Source organism: Callorhinus ursinus, unplaced genomic scaffold (genome assembly GCF_003265705.2).
Source record: "Callorhinus ursinus isolate GAN/ISIS: 27379988/994484 unplaced genomic scaffold, GSC_fseal_2.0 scaffold9, whole genome shotgun sequence".
Taxonomy (NCBI): Eukaryota; Metazoa; Chordata; class Mammalia; order Carnivora; family Otariidae; genus Callorhinus; species Callorhinus ursinus.
The window spans coordinates 57,703,466-57,724,035 of NW_027397071.1; the positions used below are offsets into that span (position 1 = coordinate 57,703,466).

Here is a 20,570-nt window from a genome sequence, read left to right on the forward strand (position 1 = left end):
CTTTGTTCAGATTTAGAAATGTCCCTATGCCTAGACTTTCTGGAATAGCACATGTTTAAATTAAGGGCACTTGGATTTTCATCTCTTGATGTTAACACATGTAATGTTCTCTTTTATAAAATATGGAGCTGTGAATGTATAAGCTCCTGAATGACAGAGTCAGGGTCGTGTGAATTCAGATAATAAGTAATATTCCCTAAGTCGGACCAAAAGGGACCTCAGGTCTCATTTTCAGGTGTGCTAGAGCTCCACACTTCCTGGCCATATTGTTGCCTGTTCTTGAGATGCTTGTCTCCTGATGCATGTTGATTTCTTAAGTACTTTGAAAACCGGTGGTTAGATAATAAATTCTTATGCTTGCATGTTTTACCTATATGGGATGTTCACTTAAACCAGATAAGCAATTGTTTGTCCTTCACATCCTCCTCATTCTCAGGCTCATTAAAACAGCAAGTGTTATTTGTGGTAGACTTACTGGTTTGCATTTGTCTTCTGATTTTCAGGCAGCTCAGAACTTGGTGAGAGTCCATGTGTTTACCAAATTATGTGGCATATTTTAGTTGTAAGATTATGAGACTCAAACTTACTGATAGTTCATTCTTGGTGGATTGATGGACAAATAGACCTGGAGACCCAGGTCCTCTCTTTACAGAACAGCTGTTTACAAAGAGAGGAAAGGAGAGGACACCCGGAGATGCTTGTCCTCCCTGACTCTTTGGGTGCGTTTCAGCTGTGAGCTGGTTGAGCCACCCCCTCTCCGTGGGTGCAGGGGACGTTTAGTCTGCAGACTTCAGCCTTTGACCAGTGAGTGCTGTGTGGTTTTGGTGAAGCAGACTGGAATCAAGCAATTCATTTCAAATATGTTCCAAAAAAATTTTTTTTAATCCGTAGATCCACTAAACTTGTAATAATCGAGAGATTGCTGCTTCTGGCTGAACGCTATGTGATCACTATAGAGGTAAGCCTCTCTTTTTAAAGCCACTTTATCATCGTATCATTAGACTGGTTGTGTTCGGTATGTATTTCTGAGATGTTTCAGTGATGCTGTCCATCTGACTTGTTTGACCTATATCTTTTTCAAGGATTTTTACTCTGTTCCACGAACTATTCTACCTCACGGTGCCTCATTTCATGGACATCTTTTAACTCTAAATGTTACATATGAGTCTACCAAAGATACCTTCACTGTAGAGGTAGGTTTACGTTGAGCCCTGGAGCCGTTCTTGTATTGTCTTGTTACTTTTACTTTTGTGAGAGCACTGCGGGTTGGGATAGCTGCATGAGCGACTATTCTCCAAGCTGTTTGGTCAACAAATCCAGACTAAACACCTGCAGTGAAAGGGAAGTAATGGGGTAGAAGCAGGCCCATAAGTGAGCACATGATATAACATCAGATGGTGATGAGTGTTCTAAAGAATGAGTAAGAATACAGCTGGATGATTTGGTAGAGTGATGCATGTATGTGAAATGTCATAAAAAGATGGGCAGGGAAGTGGTGGTGACATTTGAACAAAGATGGAATGAAGTGACAGCAAGCCGTTTCTGGGGAAGAACATTCCAAGTGAAGGGAGCGGCTGGGACAGAGGCCTTGCCGTGGGGATTGCATGGCTTGTTCGGTAACAGGCAGGGTAGCTGGTGGTGGAGCGCAGAGAGAATGGGAGAGCGTGGCCGACCCCGCGCAGAAGGACTTGAGATTTGATTCCTGCGAGATGGCGAGGACAGGGGCGGGAAAGTGGACATTGAATTACTGCAGAAGGGGAGCCTCCCAGGTGGGGAGTCTTGTCTGTGGGGTCTCTGCTGTTGTTCCTGGCTTCTGGAACAGCACCTGGTACCCGGTCCCTCCTCACAGTGATGTTTGCTTTTATCGTGCAGGCCCACAGTAATGAGACCATAGGGAGCGTGCGGTGGAAGATAGCCAAGCAGTTGTGCTCGCCTGTGGACAACATACAGATTTTTACCAACGATAGTCTGGTAGGTCTGCTCCAACCATTTGCGGCCCTTCAGCCTGACATCCACACCTCCGTCCTCCTTTCCCTCCCGGTAATTAAGAAACCGCTTTTTGCAGCTGACGGTGAATAAAGATCAAAAGCTCCTCCACCAGCTGGGCTTTTCTGATGAACAGATCCTCACAGTGAAGACTTCAGGCAGTGGGACCCCATCCGGGAGCTCCGCCGACTCCTCAACCAGCTCCAGCAGCAGCAGCAGTGGGGTCTTCAGCTCCTCGTACGCCATGGAACAGGTACAGGGTGACGGTCCGCTGACAAGTCAGAACTTAATCTTCGTGCTTGTCCCTTCGGCCCGTGTAGGCTTGGCTGACTGGGTCCTTTTCTGTCCGACCTGTCCTGACTGATGAGGTTCCTCATGAGGGAACAAGCAGAGACAGCCAGGGGACTCCTTTGTGTAGAGATCGGGGGTGAAGAGGACCCAGCAGGGCCAACGACAGAGGAGCCAGAGAGGAAGGGGGGAGCCAAGCGAGGCCAAGCAGATCCTTGACTGCCTTTAAAATGTGTCTAGAATCTAGCTACTCTGGTCTGCCTCCGTGGCTTCCACACGGGTCCAGGCAGCCGTCCTGCCTCACCTGCAGTGTTTTGGCAGCGCCTGCGGGCTCTCCTGGCTCTGCCCTTACACCCCTCAGCCTCTTCACTGTGCGGCGCCCAGCAGCCAGGGCTCTTCTTAAACAGCAGTGACAGGGTGCGCAGACGCTCCCGTGGCTTCATCTAACTAGAGGAGGAGCCCAAGTCTACCCTGCAGGGCTGATCTCCTGAACCCTCGTGGCACTTCTCTGAGATCACCTCCCGCGACCTCCCTCACTCCCACCGCCCCTGCTGTACCGGCCTCCATGTTGGTCCTCAGACTCAGTACGGTCTGTGCTCTTGCACTTCCCTGTGTCTGGAATGTTCTTCCCCAGTATCCTGGTGGTCCTCTCTTGTTCTTCAGCTCTCCCTCAAATGTTGCCTTCTCAGTGAGCCTTCTTTGGCAATCTTATTTAAATTTTTAACCCCATCCTTGCCCTTCTTATTTCCCTTCCTGACTTACTTTAACATATTATATGTATTATCTTATTTAATGTCTCTCTGTCCCCGATGAGATATAAACTCCATGAGAGCAGGCTTCTGTGTTTTGCTCATTGTTGTATCCCCAGCACCTGAAAGAGTGTCTAGAACATAATAGGTACTCAATCATTATTTGTCCAGTCATTTCATGAATCCACCCATTCATTTGGTACCCTCTGTGTCCGGACAGAGCTTGGTACCAGAGCACAGAACTGATGGGCCTGGTTCTGCTTCTTCACTTTTACAGTCTAGAAAGTAAGACCACACCAGACCTCATGTAAAGGTATTCAAATAGCACATGAGGTTTTTTTCATAGTTATATATATTGCTTTAATTCCAAATAGAAGATCTTTGTGTACTGTGTTTTTTTTTCTAACTTACCATAAACTTGCTATAGATCTCAAGAACTCCTTGGGGCTAGTATTAGTGTAATAGTTTTTTTCTTTTTTTTTTAAGTGACTACACTTATATAATAGTAAGAATTTAAGGAAGATCCCACTCGGAGTAGTATTATAACAGTTAATCAACAGCAGAAACAACGTACAAGCAAGCCTTCACTCATTGCATTTTGCAGATGGTGTGTCTTTTACAAATTGAAGGTTGGTGCCAACTCTGTACCAAGCAAGGCTGCTGGTGCCACTTTTCCAACAGCATTTGCTGACTTTGTGTCTCTGTGTCACACTGTGGTACTTCTCACAGTATTTTAAACTTTTTCATTATTATATTTGTGATGATCTATGGTCAGTGATTGGTGATGTTACTATTATAATTATTTTGGGACATCACAAACCATGCCCATATAGGACGGCAAACTTAATAAATGTTGTGTGTGTTCTGACTGCCCCACAACCAGCTGTTCCCAATCTCTCTCTCTCTCCTTGGGTCCCTTATTCCCTGAGACACAACAATATTGGAATTAGGCCAGTTAGTAAACCTGTAATGGCCCCTGAACGTTCAGGTGAGAGGAAGAGCTGTACATCTCACTTTAAATCAAAAGCTAGGAATGATTCAGCTTCATCAGGAAGGGATGTCGGAAGCTGAGTTAGGCCGAAAGCTGGGCCTCTTGTGCTGGTTAGCCAAGTTGTGAAAGCAAAGGAAGAGTTCTTGGAGGAAATTTAAAGTGCTACCCCAGTGAACACACGCGTGGTAAGAAAGTCAGACAGCCTTACTGCTGAGGTGGAGAAAGTGTGAGTGGTCTGGATAGAAGAGCAAACCAGCCACCACATCCTCTTAAGCCAAAGCCTGACCCAGAGCAAGGTCCTAGCTCTCCTCTGCTCTGTGAAGGCTGGGAGAGGTGAGGAGGCTGCAGAAGGAAAGTTGGAAGCAGCAGAGGTGGGTTCGTGAGGTTTAGGGAAAGAAGCCGCCTCCATAACGTGGAAGTACCAAGGTGAAGCAGCCACCGGGTGTAGACGCTGCAGCAGGTGATCCGGAAGCTCTGGCTCAGATCACTCATGACGGTGGCTACACTAAACAACAGATTTTCAGTGTAGACGGAACAGCCTTCTATTGGAAGATGGATGCCATCTAGGACTTCCATAGCTGGAGAGGAGAAGTCAGTGCCTGGGCTTCAGAGCCTCAAAGGACAGGCTGACTCTCTTGTGAGGGGCTAATGCAGCTGTGACTTTAAGTTGAATCCAGTGCTCATTTACCACTCATAAAATTTTAGGACCCTTAAGAATTATGCTAAATCTACTCTCCCTGTGCTCTGTAAATGGAACAACAAAGCCTGGATGATAGCATACTTGTTTATAAGATGGTTTACTGAATATTTTAAGCCCACTAGTAAGACCTACTGCTCAGAAAAAAAAGATCCCTTTCAAAATACTACTGCTCATTGGCAATGCACCTGGTCACCCGAGAGCTCTGATGGAGATAGACCCTGAGATGAATGTTGTTTCCATGCCTGCTAACACAGCATCTGTTCTGCAGCCCATGGATCAAGGAGTCATTTTTACTTTCAAGACATATTATTTAAGAAATACATTTCCTAAGGCTGTTGCTGCTATAGTGATTCTTCTGGTGACTCTGGGAAAAGTAAATTGAAAACCTTCTGGAAAGGATTCGCCATTTTAGAAGAACATTCATGATTCATGACAAGAGGTCAGGATAGTACCATTAACAGGAGTTTGGAAGAAGTTGGTTCCAACCCTCATGGGCGACTTAGAAGGGGTTCCAGACTTTCAGGGGAGGAAGTGACCGCAGATGGGGTGGCAGGAACAAGAGATCTAGAAGTGGAGCCTGCAGGGGGTACCGCGTGGCCGCCCTCTCCGGATAAAACTTGAGCGGGTGCAACGCCATCTCAGGATAAAACTTGAGCGGGTGCAAAGTTGCTTCTTATGGATGAACAAAGAAGGTGGTTTCTTGAGATGCGATCCACTCCTGGTGAAGATGTTGTGAAGATGGTTGAAATGACAGCAAAGGATTTGCAATATCACAGAAACTTAGCTGATAAAAGCAGCAGCAGGGTCTGAGAGGATTGACTCCAGTTTTGAAAGAAGTTCTGCTGTGGGTAAAATGCTGTCAAACAGCATCTCGTGCTACAGAGAAACCATTCATGAAAGGAAGACTCGATCGATGCAGCCAGCTTCAGTGTGGTCTTCTTTTAAGGAATTGCCGCAGCCACCCTCAGCCGTCAGCAGCCATCGCCATCGAGGCAGACTCCTCCCCCAGCAGAAAGATTGAGACTTCTTGAAAGCTCAGATGGTGGTTAGCATTCTTCAGCAATAAAGTCCTCTTTAATTAAGACATACACATTGTTTTTTAGACACAATGCTACTGTACACTTAATAGAGTGTAGTATAAACTTATATGCACTGAGAAACCAAAAAATCCACTTGACTCTTGCAGTATTTGCTCTCTCACCGTGGTCTGGATGTGAACCTGCAGTATCCGCAGTATGCCTGCACATAGCATCGTCAAGCTTAACATTTTCAGATCGTCTCCTCTTTATCCTAAATTTATTAAAAATGTTCTCTTTTATAGTGACATTCTATAGTGACTCTAGTTTCTTATCTTTATAACCAGAAAATAGTACTTTAACCACATCTAAGTCTCTTCTACCTGTTGTGTGTGTGTGTGTATATATGTACCTAGTACTACTTTCATTTTGCTTTTAAATCAGTCATTGCCTTGTTTGCTCCTGACGAGCTATGATCAGCTTTCAGTGGTGTCTACTCTCCATTCTATTAATTATACCTGCCCATCATTTTACTTCTCTTCCACTTCCTGCCTTTTGGCCCCTTAACCCTTCACCAGCAGGTGGATAGGGGAGAGCCCAGGTAATAGGCACTAGAAGGATGTGGTCCCGCCAGTGTCTGTTCCCAGGTGTTGCTCTGTGCTGCAGGTGAGCACACAGCTCCCCTCAAGGTTTGTGGCGGCCACTCTTGCAGAAGTAGTAATTTTATTGTTGGCACGTTTGATAAGAAAAAGAGAAAATGTTTCTGTCAGTTTGTATTTATATTTTGCTTTTTTCCCTCAGGAGAAATCCCTCCCTGGTGTTGTGATGGCACTTGTATGTAATGTGTTTGACATGCTTTACCAGCTTGCCAATCTGGAGGAGCCAAGGTAAATATAAATGTTTACGAGGCCTGAAAGAGAGGAAGTTATTGAGGTTAGGGAACCAAGTCCATTTTGACTTGACTTTACATTTGTCAGGAACAAATGACTTTGGTATTGAAACCGGCTTATGTGAAAAAATTTGTATTTGCAAAATTTCAGGATAACTCTACGAGTACGAAAGCTGTTGCTCTTGATACCCACTGACCCAGCCATTCAGGAAGCCCTGGACCAGCTTGATTCCTTGGGAAGAAAGGTACGAGTGTCTTGGACTTAAGTGGCATGGAAATTTTAATGCCATGATTCAGTAGCGATACAACCTGAAATCACTTTCAGGCCTTATGCTATCCTATAACAGTTCTTTAAAAAAAAAATACCTTTGCTGTAAATGGAAATCAGAACTTCATGTTGACTTTTAAAACACCTAGAATCAATAATGACATCAAATTTTAGAACCAGAGAGCCTTTTATACGTACTTCCACGTTCTTCTTGTTCAGGATTAAGATACTGAAGCCCAGAAAGATGAAGTGTCCCATCTAGGATCAGACTCTGGAAGAGTGCTGTTTCAGTGGAGACATTTTTCTTCTGTCATGAGACCTCTCTGAATGTGATTGTTGCCTGTGTTTGAGTTGCTTGTGTAATTATTATCATTTAATTTTTTTCCACAGTTGATACTTAAAGTTCATCTTAATTTCTATAATGTTTTTCCTCAAGAATCTTATCATACGTATTGAAATTATATTCTCTCTATAATATTGTTTAATTATGTTCTCAGAACAAAGTCATGTGGAACAAAGTTGTTAGAACTGCAGTACGAATTTATGTTTCAGTGGTTGAAGTTTACAACCAGCTCATAGTCTGGTCATACACAGCTTAGGTATTTGCAGGGAGAACAAAACTAATGTAATTGCAAAATGTATCACTAGTACTAGCTCAAAACATGTTCAAAGCTTCCACTTCCACAGGTTTATAATTTAATCATCAGTATTTAGTAGTACAGATTTTTAAAACACAGAGATAAGGACGACATTGCTGGTGTCGCCTAGAAGACACTCTCAGACACGTGCCTTACGGTCGGGATGCTGTTGAGCACTTACAGTTTGTGTGATGGAATTTGATGTTTCGTTAAAAATTACCAACTGATGTGTCCTTGAGGTTAATTTGTAGGAAATTCCTTTGGTGCGATTAAAGAGGAAAAGAACGTTAGAGTGCACACTGAGGTGTGTTTTTCTTTAACTTGTCCTTTTAACACATATATCCTTTGTTTTCATTCTTTAAAACCTTAGAAGACATTACTGTCTGAAACGAGTTCTCAGTCCTCAAAGTCTCCATCGCTGTCCTCCAAGCAGCAGCATCAGCCAAGTGCCAGCTCAATTTTGGAAAGTCTGTTTCGATCCTTTGCTCCAGGAATGTCCACCTTCAGAGTGCTCTACAACTTAGAAGTAAGAAGCCTCATTTCTTTTCATTTCATCTGGACAGATTCATTTTTGTTTGCACATTCGTGCTTTTAGATGTCGGAGATAAGTATTTTTATTGGATGATCTGTGACAAAATAAGTTTTCAAAAAGAAGTAAAAAACAGAATATAAACTGAACTGTTTGGTGTTTTTTGGCCTTAGAAAAGGCTGTCTTTTTTCCACTTTATACATATGCACATTGTTACACTTGCAATACAACCTGTAAATAAATAATGAGGAAGCCTTATGTAGTAAAATATGCCATTATCTTCCTCTGGAAGTTTAGTGAGTCTGTCCAATACAGTTGTAATCCTCATCCTAACTTTTTAAAAAACAATTGTAATTTGTTGTCATAAATGAAGCTATGAAGAGTTTGTCAGAAAATAATCATTTCAGGTTTTTTAAAAAAAAGCAATTGGAAGAATTTAAGCAAAGAATATTTTTATTACCCTCTTTCCAAAAAGTAGCTTTAAACTAGTAGATTTAGTTCCATAAACATTTACTGTTCAATGTCTGCAAGTCATTGTGGTAAAGGATGAGAGTTGAAAAGACAAGATGTCTGCTCCAAAATCTTGAGTAAGACACAAGAGAGGCTGCGTACTCTGAGTCTTAAGAGCAGAGCAGTAACGGGGCAATAGGGGAGGGTGAGCAAGTGGAAACACTCTGCTCTTGGAGGGTGAGAGGTTAGACCTTCTTGCCATTTTAGGTCTGGAGAAGATAAAGCCCTGAATGATTTTGCTTTGCCCCAAGTTTTGTCTCCTCTGGCAGTCTAATTTGGAGTATGCAAACGTGTTCATTCATTGGAGTATGCAAACGTGTTCAATCATTAGAGTGTGCAAATGTGTTCATTCATTGGAGTGTGCACAAACGTGTTCATTCATTTTTCTGCATCACTTGTTCGTGTGTTCAAGCTGTGTTCTTTCATGTTAGCCTTAATCATGCTTGTGAAGAAATGTGTTGGGTTCAAAAGGAGAAAATATTTAGCAAATGTTTTTAAAAGAAAGCATGTCTTTATTTAGTGTGGGCATTTAAAAAATAGATGTATGTGATATTCTAAGACAGAAAATTGCCCAGAAATTTTTGGCCAGTTTAAGCTTATAAATTTTGCAATACCTGCAAGATTTGTCAGTTGCTTTTGAATGATTGTCTTAAAAAAAGTTAAGATATAAACTTCAACACCCACATTCGAGAGCACCTAGAAAAGCAGAACGGTCCATCAGTGAGTCTGGCTTGTCATCTACTACCTAGATTGCATTATCTTAGAGCCAGAGGACAGTAGTAGTAAAATACCTCCAGCACAATTTCAGTACTTCTGATTAACTGGGAATTCCTTTGAGAGGTAGTTTGTTTTTGTTTTTTGTTTTTTTGCTTTAGACAGCACAAAACATTTGGAAAACTGAACACTTTCAAAAGCACTCATTTTGGGGCACCTGGGTGGCTCAGTTAAGTGTCCAACTCTTGGTTTCGGCTCAGGTCATGATCTCAGGGTCGTGAGATGGAGCCCTGCATTGGGCTCTGTGCTCAGTGTGGAATCTGCTTGAGAGTCTCTCTCCCTCTGTCCCTCCCGCTCCTGATCTCTTTCTCTCAAGTAAATAAATCTTTAAAAAAAAAAAAGCACTTATTTTTACTGACCCCTGAAAGGTTAATTTCTTTGCATTTTAGTCTTCAACTTACGTTTGTCTACTAGGAAGCTTCAAAGTGGCTATTCCAAATACCTGTTCCTTTGAAGAAGTCTTCCACTTTCACTAAATTGCTGTCTGTTAAGAATGGGGAATACATATGTGGCTGTCAGCTCACAGAAAGGGTTAGAAAAGCAGGGGCGCCTGGGTGGCTCAGTCGTTAAGCGTCTGCCTTCGGCTCAGGTCATGATCCCAGGATCCTGGGATCGAGCCCCACATCGGGCTCCCTGCTCAGTGGGGAGCCTGCTTCTCCCTCTCCCACTCCCCTGCTTGTGCTCCCTCTCTTGCTGTGTCTCTCCCTGTAAAATAAATAAATAAAGTCTTAAAAAAAAAAAGCAGAGGACTCCCTTCCTCCCAGCAGTGCTTATAATCTGAGGCTGACGAGCCTATTTCCCAAAGAGCACTTCAGGAAGGAAACATTTGTAAAAAAGAAATCCTACACTAAAAGTCTACACACATAAAACCCATGGATTCGTAGAAACAGATTTTCTAGAATAAAAAAGGATCTTGAATGTATCTGTTTTTAAAACCTTGGAGAACCTGAGGCAGTGGGTTCCTTTATTTTTTTTTTTATTTTTAAATCATAAAAACCAAATAAGCAGTTGGTTACTAAGTCTCATACTATAGTATTATTTCTTTGAAATAATTATCTGCCATACTAGAATTTTTAGTTAAGCTTTCCTTTAGGTACATGTATCAGTGCCATAAAAGGGGAATGGATTTAGGAGGGAGGCACATCTGGGTTTGAGGTCACTTAGCCTTTTGGGTCTCAGTCTTTACCTGTAAAGTAAAGTACATACAGCATGCATGGTGAAATTAAGAGAGAATGCATGTAAAGACTTCCTTTTATGCCTACTATTATGTAGGTGGTCAGTAAATAGGAGTTTCAGAATCATTATTAGAGAGCTCATCTAACATTTTTTTAAAAGATTTTATTAATTTGAGAGAGAGCGTGCATGCACAAGTTGGGGGAGGAGGGGTGGGAGAGGGAGAAGCAGGCTCCCCTCTGAGCAGGGAGCCTGATACGGAGTTGCATCCCAGGACCCTGAGATCATGACCTGGGCCTAAGGCAGACACTTAACTGACTGAGCCACCCAGGTGCCCCCTCATCTAGCGTTTTTAAGGAATGGGCTATTTTATAAAACTTCATCTACTTTTTCAAAAACATGTCTAGCATATCACATAATGTTACGTGCTCTTATCTAAGCCTGAGACATCCACCTTTGCTGGTTTCATGAAAAGAACACACCAGCTTTCTTCAACAAAACATTTTTCTTGCTAACTAAATAGAACTTGGAAAACACGATTAGTTCAATTGTGAAACATCAGCCCCCTTCTCCTGGGGGCAGGGGCGGGAAAGAGCATGCAGCACTTAATGAGACTCAGACTCAAGTTATTGGATTGTTTTACTTAGTGAAGGAGTCATTTTTGCTGGAAATACTGGGCTCTCTAACTGTGCCTGTCTGTTTTCAAGGTTCTAAGCTCCAAACTCATGCCAACAGCTGATGATGACATGGCAAGAAACTGTGCAAAATCCTTCTGTGAGAACTTCCTCAAAGCAGGAGGACTGAGGTTAGAGTTTCACTATAATGTCGCAAGAATTGCAAAGAATGAATATAGTTATTGTGGGTAATGTCTCCTGCTGGGCCTTGGTTATTCCTATAAGGTATTGTGTGAAGCATCACGAGAGTTATAAGAAGAAGAAATGGTGTTTCAGTCTTTGAAACGCTCAAATTTCATTTTATGACTTTTGGTTATTTGGAGAACTGGCAGAAGCACATCTTCCCTCCGGTAGTGGGAGAAATTCTTGAGAAGAGTAGAGGAGAGGAAGCAGATCTGTTTCTGCTGATTGCTGCATCAGTTTGACACCAGGCAAATTTGATTCCCAGTAATGGGTGTTTGTGAGGCCTTATTAGTGCTGGGGATGCAGAGATAACTTAGATCTCATTCCTGCCCTTTAGAGCCTCATGGTTTAACAAAGAATAACAAACAGTTGTTAGAGGTATCAAAACAGGCTCATAAAAAAGTGCATTGGGTGGCAGGTAGGCAGGGGTGATGGAAGGTAGTGCTTAAATGGTGAAGTTTTCATGGGGTAATAAGATTAGAAGGGCTTTGCAGAAGATGACATTTGAGCTGGGAATTGAGAAGAGAGCAGGAATCCCCTATAGGACTCGTGGGGAGAGGGCACGCTAAGTCAGAGGGGCTGGGATGAGTAAAAGCACCATGGTGTGTGGCCTGTCTTGGGAGCCACAGTTGCCTGGGGAGGCCAGAGCAAAGGATGAAGGGGAGAAGTATGTCAGGAAGGGTCACCTTGAGGAACCTCAACATTAGCTTATAGACCATGGGAAAACAGGAGGTTTCAAAGCCGGGAATTGCCTGGCACGATCATTTTGGCCGCAGTGGAGATGACGAATAAATAGAAGTGGGAGAGACGGACACAGGGAGAGCCATGCAGTGGCCCCGAGAAGAGTGACAGTGGTAAATGTTGGGCAGCAGTAACCGACATCATAAGGTAACGTAGACAAGTTTTTACAACTAGATATAGGGGAGGAAATGTATCATCAATGGCCCTGTGACTCCTCGCTTGGGAGAGGGAGGGAATGGTGAACATTTAGTCAGCGACGGAAGTAAGCTCGGAAGGGGATGGAGGACACAGGACATCAAGAGAGATGAACATGGTTGAGGTGCGTGAAGTGAGGAGCCCAGAGCGGCGTCAGAGACGTGGGGGAAGCAGAGCAGGGGTGACAGTGACTGGAAGGGGAGAACAGCTGAGGGGAAAGCTTGCTTTTCTGTTTTGCTTTTACCTTGGGGAAGCCTAGGTTGTCTTTGCAGGCTGACTAAAGAAAGATCAAAGGAAAAGGGATAATCCGTGGGGCCAAGGTCTCCTGCCCTGGCAAGAAGCAGGCCTGCATTTCCTCAGGCGAGGAAGGAAGGAAGGCTGGAGGACAGTTGCAGGAATTCCCGTGGGAGGCCTTGTGGGGAAGAGGCTGGGCTGAGACCTTGAAACGATAAAGGGAGTGGGGCTGAAAGAATTCCCAAGCGTGTGGAAGGCCTCCTGCATGGAGCTTGATTCGTTTTCAGAATCGCAGAGGTGTGCTCAGTGAAACCTCATTTCCGATTACTCACTTCCAATCATGGAGCTCTGGAATAAAGGCATTTTACTGCTGGCTTAGTTGTGTCAGTTAATCTGCATGCCAGGCATTGTTCTGAGCACTGAGAACAGAGCAGTGAACAGATTAGACAGAACTCCACATCCTGTGACGCTTCTGTCTGGAGGGGAGACAGGCAATAAAGAAGTGAAAGTAAAAGCATATGCCAGCAGGTGATAAGAACTGTAGAGAAAAATGAGACAAGAGGGAATGGACAGGGTTGTGATTTTCAGTAGGGTGATCAGGGAAAGTTTCACTGATGGGGTGACGTTTTACAAAGATCTGAAGGAGGTGAGGAAGGGAGACTTGGGGGGAAGCCATCCAGAGGAGCAGCCAGTGTGTGCCCCTGCAGGAGACAGACCTGGTGCCTTCGGAGACCAGTAAGCCTGTGGGATTGGGGTAGCAGGAGGGAGACAGTAGGGGACATGAGGTTACGGACGTACCAGACGTCAGCTTATGGGTCTTACGGGTTACAGGTTACTGTCAAGACTGCCTTTTCTTCTCTGTAGGAAACAGGAAGCCATTGGAGGGTTTTGTGCAGGGGAGGAGTGCCGTGATCTGACTTAATATTTTAAAAGGATCACTCTAATGGATCTTTTTTTTCCTTTCTTCTTCTTCTTTTTTTTTAAAGATTTTATTTATTTGACAGAGAGAGAGAGACAGTGAGAGAGGGAACATGAGCAGGGGGAGTGGGAGAGGGAGAGGCAGGCTTCCCACGGAGCAGGGAGCTCGATGTGGGGCTCCATCCCAGGACGCTGGGATCATGACCTGAGCCGAAGGCAGGCGCTTAACGACTGAGTCACCCAGGCGCCCCATGACTGATCTTTTGAGAATAGATTTTGGGGGTGGAGAGTCAAGAGTGGGAGCAGGAAGAATAGTTAAGAAGCTTTTGTAATAAGAGAAATTGTAGTGAATGTGAAAACAAGCTTTATTAAATATACCAATTCTAGATACGTTTTTAACTGATAGTTCTTCTAGTGATAAAATAGTGGTGAATCAGTGAACTCACACCCGTCAGCGAGATGGAGGATGATCCAAACACTCTAGCTTTTGGCTAAGCAAGGAATCTAACTCTAAATGGACCAAGAGTTGCAGGAATCATAGGAAATCATTGTGGTAGAAATATGTGTGGTCTGTGTGTATGTAAGGCTCTTACAGAAATTTTAAGTAATTGATAACATTTACATAAACAATTAAATTAGTTACAGAAAATTTCCTATGGAAGAAGTGGAAGTCTTTATTTAATATCCTGCCTTTTTCTTTTCTTTTAAGTTTGGTTGTAAATGTCATGCAGAGGGATTCCATCCCATCAGAAGTAGACTATGAAACAAGGCAGGGCGTTTATTCCATCTGTCTACAGCTCGCCAGGTATGTAAATATATCATCTTAGTCTCACAAGACAGTACTTCACTTTATTTCTCTTCCCAAATGCTATCATTTTGAATAGTATGAAATAACCTCAAATAAGTTTAACTTTTTGTTTCCTTTGAAGATTTTTACTTGTGGGACAAACAATGCCCACGTTATTAGATGAAGACCTCACCAAAGACGGCATAGAAGCACTTTCTTCTCGCCCATTCCGAAACGTCAGCCGGCAGACAAGCAGGCAGATGTCCTTATGTGGTACTCCAGAAAAGTCGTCGTACCGACAGCTGTCCGTATCTGATAGGTCTTCCATTAGGGTCGAGGAAATCATCCCTGCTGCACGAGTTGCAATACAAGTAGGTGACTTGTGCATTCAAGAAATTAGAAGTCCCTGCTGTTTCAGGGAGGGGCTGTGCGGTCCTACAAGTTATTGACATGAACGTAGCCTTCATGGAACCTACGGTGAGCCAGAGAGGGACCACCAGTGCAGAATCACTATCATTCAAGGTGGGATGTCTCAGGGGTTATAGGAGAGTTACAAGGGCAGAACATCCGTAGGCCTTCAGGGGAAGTGGACTAATTGTCTTCCCCCGGTGCTGTCGTGGACGATTTTACATCGGAGGTGACATTTGTGCTAGGCCTTAGAGCTAGATGAGATGACGGAGAAGCATGGAGAGTTCCTTCAAAAGCGCAGGTGTGAGCAAAGCAAGAGAGACAGAGCAGAGCCTGTAGGGAAGGCCACGGGGTCGTTTATGCAACCCAGAGTGTACTGTGTGGGAGAGGAGAAACGGTAAAAACCGAACGAGTGACGGGTGTCCTGACGCCTGAGCATGGAGATCACGCTCTGGGTTACAGGTAGCGGACATACTAAAAGTCTTTGAACAGTATGGAAGCATGAAAAAGGCTGTCCTTTTGGGTGATCGTGGAGGAGAAAGGGTCTCACAAAACTGAGACCAGTCAGGGGATGGAAGTCAGCAGGGGGAATGTGTTCCAAGTGCTGCCTTTTCTCATAACATTCTTCCTGCCCTTATTTAGACAATGGAAGTGAGTGACTTCACGTCTACGGTGGCTTGTTTCATGAGGTTGTCATGGGCTGCCGCTGCAGGACGACTTGACCTCGTTGGGAGCAGCCAGCCAATTAAAGAAAGTAATTCTCTGTTTCCTGCTGGAATCCGGAGCCGACTCAGCAGTTCAGGTACTGATTTAAAAGAAGTCATTAAATCACCGGGCAAGAAATAAGCTGTAAGACTTATCTATGCATAGGCTGTTTGGAGTCGCAAAGAGGAGGAAGCCTTTTCTCTTGCTTTTGAGCATGAGTAGAAACCCATCAAGCTGTGCCCTTGAGACCTGTGCACGTTACTGTACGTAGGTCAGACTTTAAGGAAAAAAAGCGTTGATAAGCACAGAGGAAGTGGGGAAACCAGATCAGCAGAGTTTAGCTTGCTGAGTGTTGTAAAAGTGCCATGAGGCCAATAATTGTGGCCATAATAAAAATTCATCTGGAATTCCTACCTGGAAAAGTCATTTTCTTGGTTTGGCCAGTTATTTTCTATAAGGCTTTTATAAATTGGTTTCCCTCTTCAATTTATGTGTGTATTTTTACCTCAGTAGAAAAAAATTTAGAAATGTATGACATTCGTACAGCGAAGTGTGAAAGTGTTAAGTGTCCAGGCTTTGGGGGATTTTTACATACAGACGACCATCTGGGTCAGGACGAGGGGTATTTCTAATATCCCAGGAAGACTCTCTCAGGCCCAGCAACTGCACTGTCTCACTCCTGTCACCTCAACTGAGTTTCGCCTCCTGAGTACATTTTGAGTGCCTCCAAATATGTTTTAAAGCAGTAGGGGTCAAATAAAGTGATTGTCTCTCGTTTCTTAGACCAGAATGTCTCCTTGCACTGTTTAATTTCACTTGAGGATTCTGGAGCACATTAAAAGGATGTTATGATACTGTGAGGGTCCTGTGGGGTCCGCAGTAACCTTCTGCTTGCCTATTCCCAGGAAGCAATTGCAGCTCTGGGAGTGAAGGGGATCCGGCAGCCCTGCATGCGGGCATCTGCGTGCGACAACAGTCTGTGTCCACCAAAGACTCGCTGATTGCTGGGGAGGCCCTGTCTCTGCTTGTTACGTGCCTGCAGCTGCGGAGCCAGCAACTGGGTAGGCGGGAGGCTTGTTTGCCCTTCATGTCTTTTAGGGAAACGCCAGGTTTCTGTTGGGAATTATGTACATTCCCTAGTAGAAAAGGTTGTGCTAATAGAAATGAAGAAGGGGGGAAAGCAGGCAGGTGGGCTACGTAAGAATAGTGCTGAAAGTGGCTAAATTCTGAACAAGTATTTATTGAGCACCTTCTGTATACAGGGTTCCACAGTTAGGTATTAAACGGGCAGGATGTCCTCTAGGAGCTTACTGTCTAGTTGGGGAATGAAGACAACCCAAATTTATAGGTCATAAACTCCAGAACTAGAATTCTGTATCCATCCCTAAGCTGGTGATGACTCTAGCATTCAAAGTTACGAAACTTCACACCTGCCCTTTGATCCTCATTTGTGGGCTTTGGCAAACTGGGGCTGTTATTGATCACACTCTAACATTAGAATCCCCCCAGAGCCCGGCCCCTGGTCACTGTCTCTTCTCAGTCTACACCCCTTCTCCCTGTGATCTCATCCATCATCACAGCCCCAGATTCCCCCTAGTGTCTGAATGTGAAACTACAGCCTAAACCGCTGCCCTGACCCCTCCACTCAGCTCTCAAGTAGTCTTCCCAGGTCCACAGCCAAACTCCTTAGCTGGTCCGCATCACGCAGGAGTTTTCCCAGCTTAAGTAATAGCGGTTTCATTCTTTCAATTGCTCTGGCCAAAATTTTTGAGTCCTCCTTGATTCCTTTTTCACACCCCCTTCTGTCAGCACATTCTCCTTCCAACCATGTCAGATTCTGCCCTCTAGTACCACCACTGTTACCCCTCTCTGCTCCAGCATCATCCCTCGCTCGGATTATAGCAGTAGCGCCCTGACAGAGCTCCCTGCTTCCATCCTTGCAGTTTATTCTCCATACAGTAACCAGAGTGGACCTTCTGAAATGTAAGTGAGGTTGTAGCACTCCTCTGTTTAAAACCCAGCAACAGCTTCTCAGTTCCCACTGAGTAAAAGCCAGATCTTTACTAAGGCCACACAGAGTCCACCCCTTTGACACCTCTGTGTCTTCACCTTCTCCTGCTCTCCCCCTCCCTCTCTGTGCGTTGGCCTCCCTGGCTGTTCCCCAACACTCCAGGCACATTCCTGCCCTTGCACTGGCTATTCCCTCTTCCTGGTATGTTCTTCCCCATCTTTCCCACATGGCCCTCTCTGCCTCATTTCCTACAGGTGTGCTTAATCTCATCTCTTAGACATTCTCTGACCACAACCCTCACGTCTTTCCAGCACTACCTAAACCCCTTAACCTCGTTTCTTCTCTATCACTTACTATCTTCCAGCATAGCCTGTAGTTTATTTACTTACCATATTTATTGTCATCATCCCTCCCCACCTAGATTGTAAGCTCTATAAAGACAGACTTTTGTCCATTCTGTTCCCCACTGACTCTCTCATACCCAGACACCGCCCAGTGTGTAGTAGGCCCTCAGTAAATATTTATTCAGGAATGAAGTCTTAACAGTTCCACTTCTAAAAATTGTACCAATGCATCGAAGCCCTGTTCTTCCCTGTTATCACTGATTCAGACCACCTGTTACATAAGATTGATGACTGTTAAGTGTTTTCGTATAATACCCAAATTCATCATATAAGATAAGGTAAATCTAGAAAAAGTTGGAGATTTGTAGAACGGTACTGTAGCGTCCAAGATTATTTGTTTTGAGCAAGAATGCTTTTGAAGACATGCATAAGTACAAGTCATTACGAAATGCTTTTGAACAAATGCCATACTCATAGTTCAATTTTCCTATAATTGTTTAGTTTTAGAGATATTTTCAAGTCAAGATGAGAAGATTACAACTTCCCTTCAAGCTTTTTTATCATTTGTGCTTTCATTGTAGAGGATTGATAGTTTATCAAGGCAAGACATACTGTTCTATAACTGGTGTGGACAAGGCACTGTGCTAAAATGTGGAGGCACGGGGGTGACCAAGACATGGTCCTGCGCCTGGGCACCTTAGGTTCTCGTGGGGGAAACTCAGAGATGTGGAGGCAGTTGTAGAAAGTACTGAATTCAATTTCAGGTAGAAAAAGAGATGAGTTTCTGCTATAGTTAAGCTTAAGAAAGTATTCAGAATTTTTGAAATTTTGAAAATGCATTTCCTAACTTGATCCCCCCCTCCCACCCCCAATTCTCCTTATTCTTATCATTAGCATCTTTCTATAACTTGCCCTGTGTTGCTGATTTTATCATTGATATTCTGCTGGGATCACCAAGTGCTGAGGTAAGGATTTTTTACATTATGTAAAACATCCCCTTGGTCCTCTCCTGTCCACGGCCCTCTGCAGACCTGTGACACTGCATGCACGACAGAAGGCATAGCGTCCAGTCCTCTTGGGAGTCCTACAAAGGGCTCTGAAAGCAAAGTGACCATTTGGACGCTCTGCCCTCCTTTCTATTCCGTATTCCACCGAAAGCTCAGAGCTTAGTGCTAAGACTACTTTGTGTTTGTTTACAACAAACAGAACGTTACAGCTGGTGTTGAGCGCCTGCAGCTGACGTTCAATGTCAACATGTTGGTCAAAGTCAGGAAAGACCAACTTCAAGCCGTGAACTCCCACTAGATTTTATAATTCTGATTTTTCTTACATGACCTTGAAAAGTAACTTTGAAACACTTGAAGAGTTTTTTCTTACTTTCATTTATATTAAATAATAAAACTTTTGAGTAGGAGAATAGAATAATTTGGAGGATCAGTTCTCCGACCACGCTTGTTTTTAATCAGCCCTAGTTTATTCAGTATAAATGTTACCATTAGTGATTAAAACGTTCACACCCTTATAGCATCCCTCAGAGTGTGGACTTCGGAGGAAAATCACTTTGTAAGCAGTCTCTAAGTGTTGGTTGATGTATGTCCTTCGCCACTAATGATGTAATTTCAGATTCGCCGTGCTGCCTGTGATCAGCTGTACACTCTTAGTCAGACAGATACTTCAGCTCACCCAGATGTACAGAAGCCAAACCAGTTTCTCCTAGGTGTGATTCTCACGGCTCAGCTACCTCTCTGGTCCCCAACTAGTATTATGAGAGGAGTCAATCAGAGGTACGGAATCAAGATTAAAGGTCACATTATACCAAAAGAGAATAATGATTTGCGTGCTGCTCCCCTGAAGTCCATGGTGCATTACTGAGATGACCGAAGAATTTCTCCTTTCTTCCTGTAACATCTGTGTCCTAAAAGAGGGTTTTTCAGTTCTTATCCCCATTCAGGACAGGAGGGGTAGAGGAAACACTACCAGGCTTCCTTACCCTTGAATCACTTCGAACTCCCACCTCCACCTGACGTGGTCCACCACCCCCAAGAGAAAGAGGAGCTCACCTGGGTAGTGAGAGGCTGAAATTAATGGGAGCCCCATCACTTTTTGAAGATTATACTGTTCATGTCCTTGCATTTATCACGCTCTCAGATCAGCATACTTTCTGACTCCACATCTAGATGTAGCTGGGGTGTCCTTCTAGTTTTCTCCCTTGGTTTTACACGTGTCTGGGCATGGAGGGAAGCTGCGGGCCAGACTGATGGAGTGGCTTGGGTAAGTTCATTCTGCCCACCCTGCCGTATCCCTGTGGGCTAGCCTGCATGCAAGGCTGTCCCGGGTAGGTCCAGGATGGGAGGGAGGAGATCCCACACCGACCTCCACTTTCTCCAACTTAGCTTTACCAGGGAACCCTTGCCAAAGGGCTTGTAAGGTACCACCAAGATGTGTGAAATGAGTATCTACTCTCCTTGTGTATATGCTTTACAAATTAGAGCTCTGGAAGGGAAGAAATATTAGAGCTACTCCAGCCCCCTATGTTTGGATAAGTATCCAGACCCCCTAAGTTTGTATCCAAACTTGGTCTGTTTAAGCATATATAAGCATTTAAGCATAAGTTCAGGGGCATTAAGTATATTCTCATTATTGTGCAACCATGTCCACCATCCATCTCCAGGACTTTCTCATCATCTTAAACTGAAACTCTGGACCCATTAAGTTGTGAAATAAAAGACTGATAAATTCAACTCCATAAAAATTAAAATATTCTATGTGGAAAAAAAAATACCATAAAGTCAAAAGTCAATTCACAAACTGGCCGAATAGATTTGTAGCATAAGACAGACAAGAAACTCATTTTGATAA

At 43.9% G+C, this 20,570-nt stretch overlaps 1 protein-coding gene across 3 annotated transcripts in view; it reads left to right on the forward strand.

The window, feature by feature from the left end:
• Window positions 1-20,570, forward strand: part of USP24 (ubiquitin specific peptidase 24) — a 135,956-nt gene that overhangs the window by 65,485 nt on the left and 49,901 nt on the right. For all 3 annotated transcript variants that reach the window (XM_025871721.2, XM_073896683.1, XM_073896684.1), the window contains exons 25-38: window positions 892-958; window positions 1,083-1,193; window positions 1,873-1,971; window positions 2,066-2,239; window positions 6,532-6,617; window positions 6,771-6,864; window positions 7,896-8,051; window positions 11,219-11,316; window positions 14,166-14,261; window positions 14,386-14,614; window positions 15,294-15,453; window positions 16,262-16,417; window positions 18,606-18,676; window positions 19,335-19,495. In XM_025871721.2, coding sequence (XP_025727506.2) covers window positions 892-958; window positions 1,083-1,193; window positions 1,873-1,971; window positions 2,066-2,239; window positions 6,532-6,617; window positions 6,771-6,864; window positions 7,896-8,051; window positions 11,219-11,316; window positions 14,166-14,261; window positions 14,386-14,614; window positions 15,294-15,453; window positions 16,262-16,417; window positions 18,606-18,676; window positions 19,335-19,495 — 1,758 coding nt within the window. The remainder of the gene's footprint in view (window positions 1-891; window positions 959-1,082; window positions 1,194-1,872; window positions 1,972-2,065; window positions 2,240-6,531; window positions 6,618-6,770; window positions 6,865-7,895; window positions 8,052-11,218; window positions 11,317-14,165; window positions 14,262-14,385; window positions 14,615-15,293; window positions 15,454-16,261; window positions 16,418-18,605; window positions 18,677-19,334; window positions 19,496-20,570) is intronic.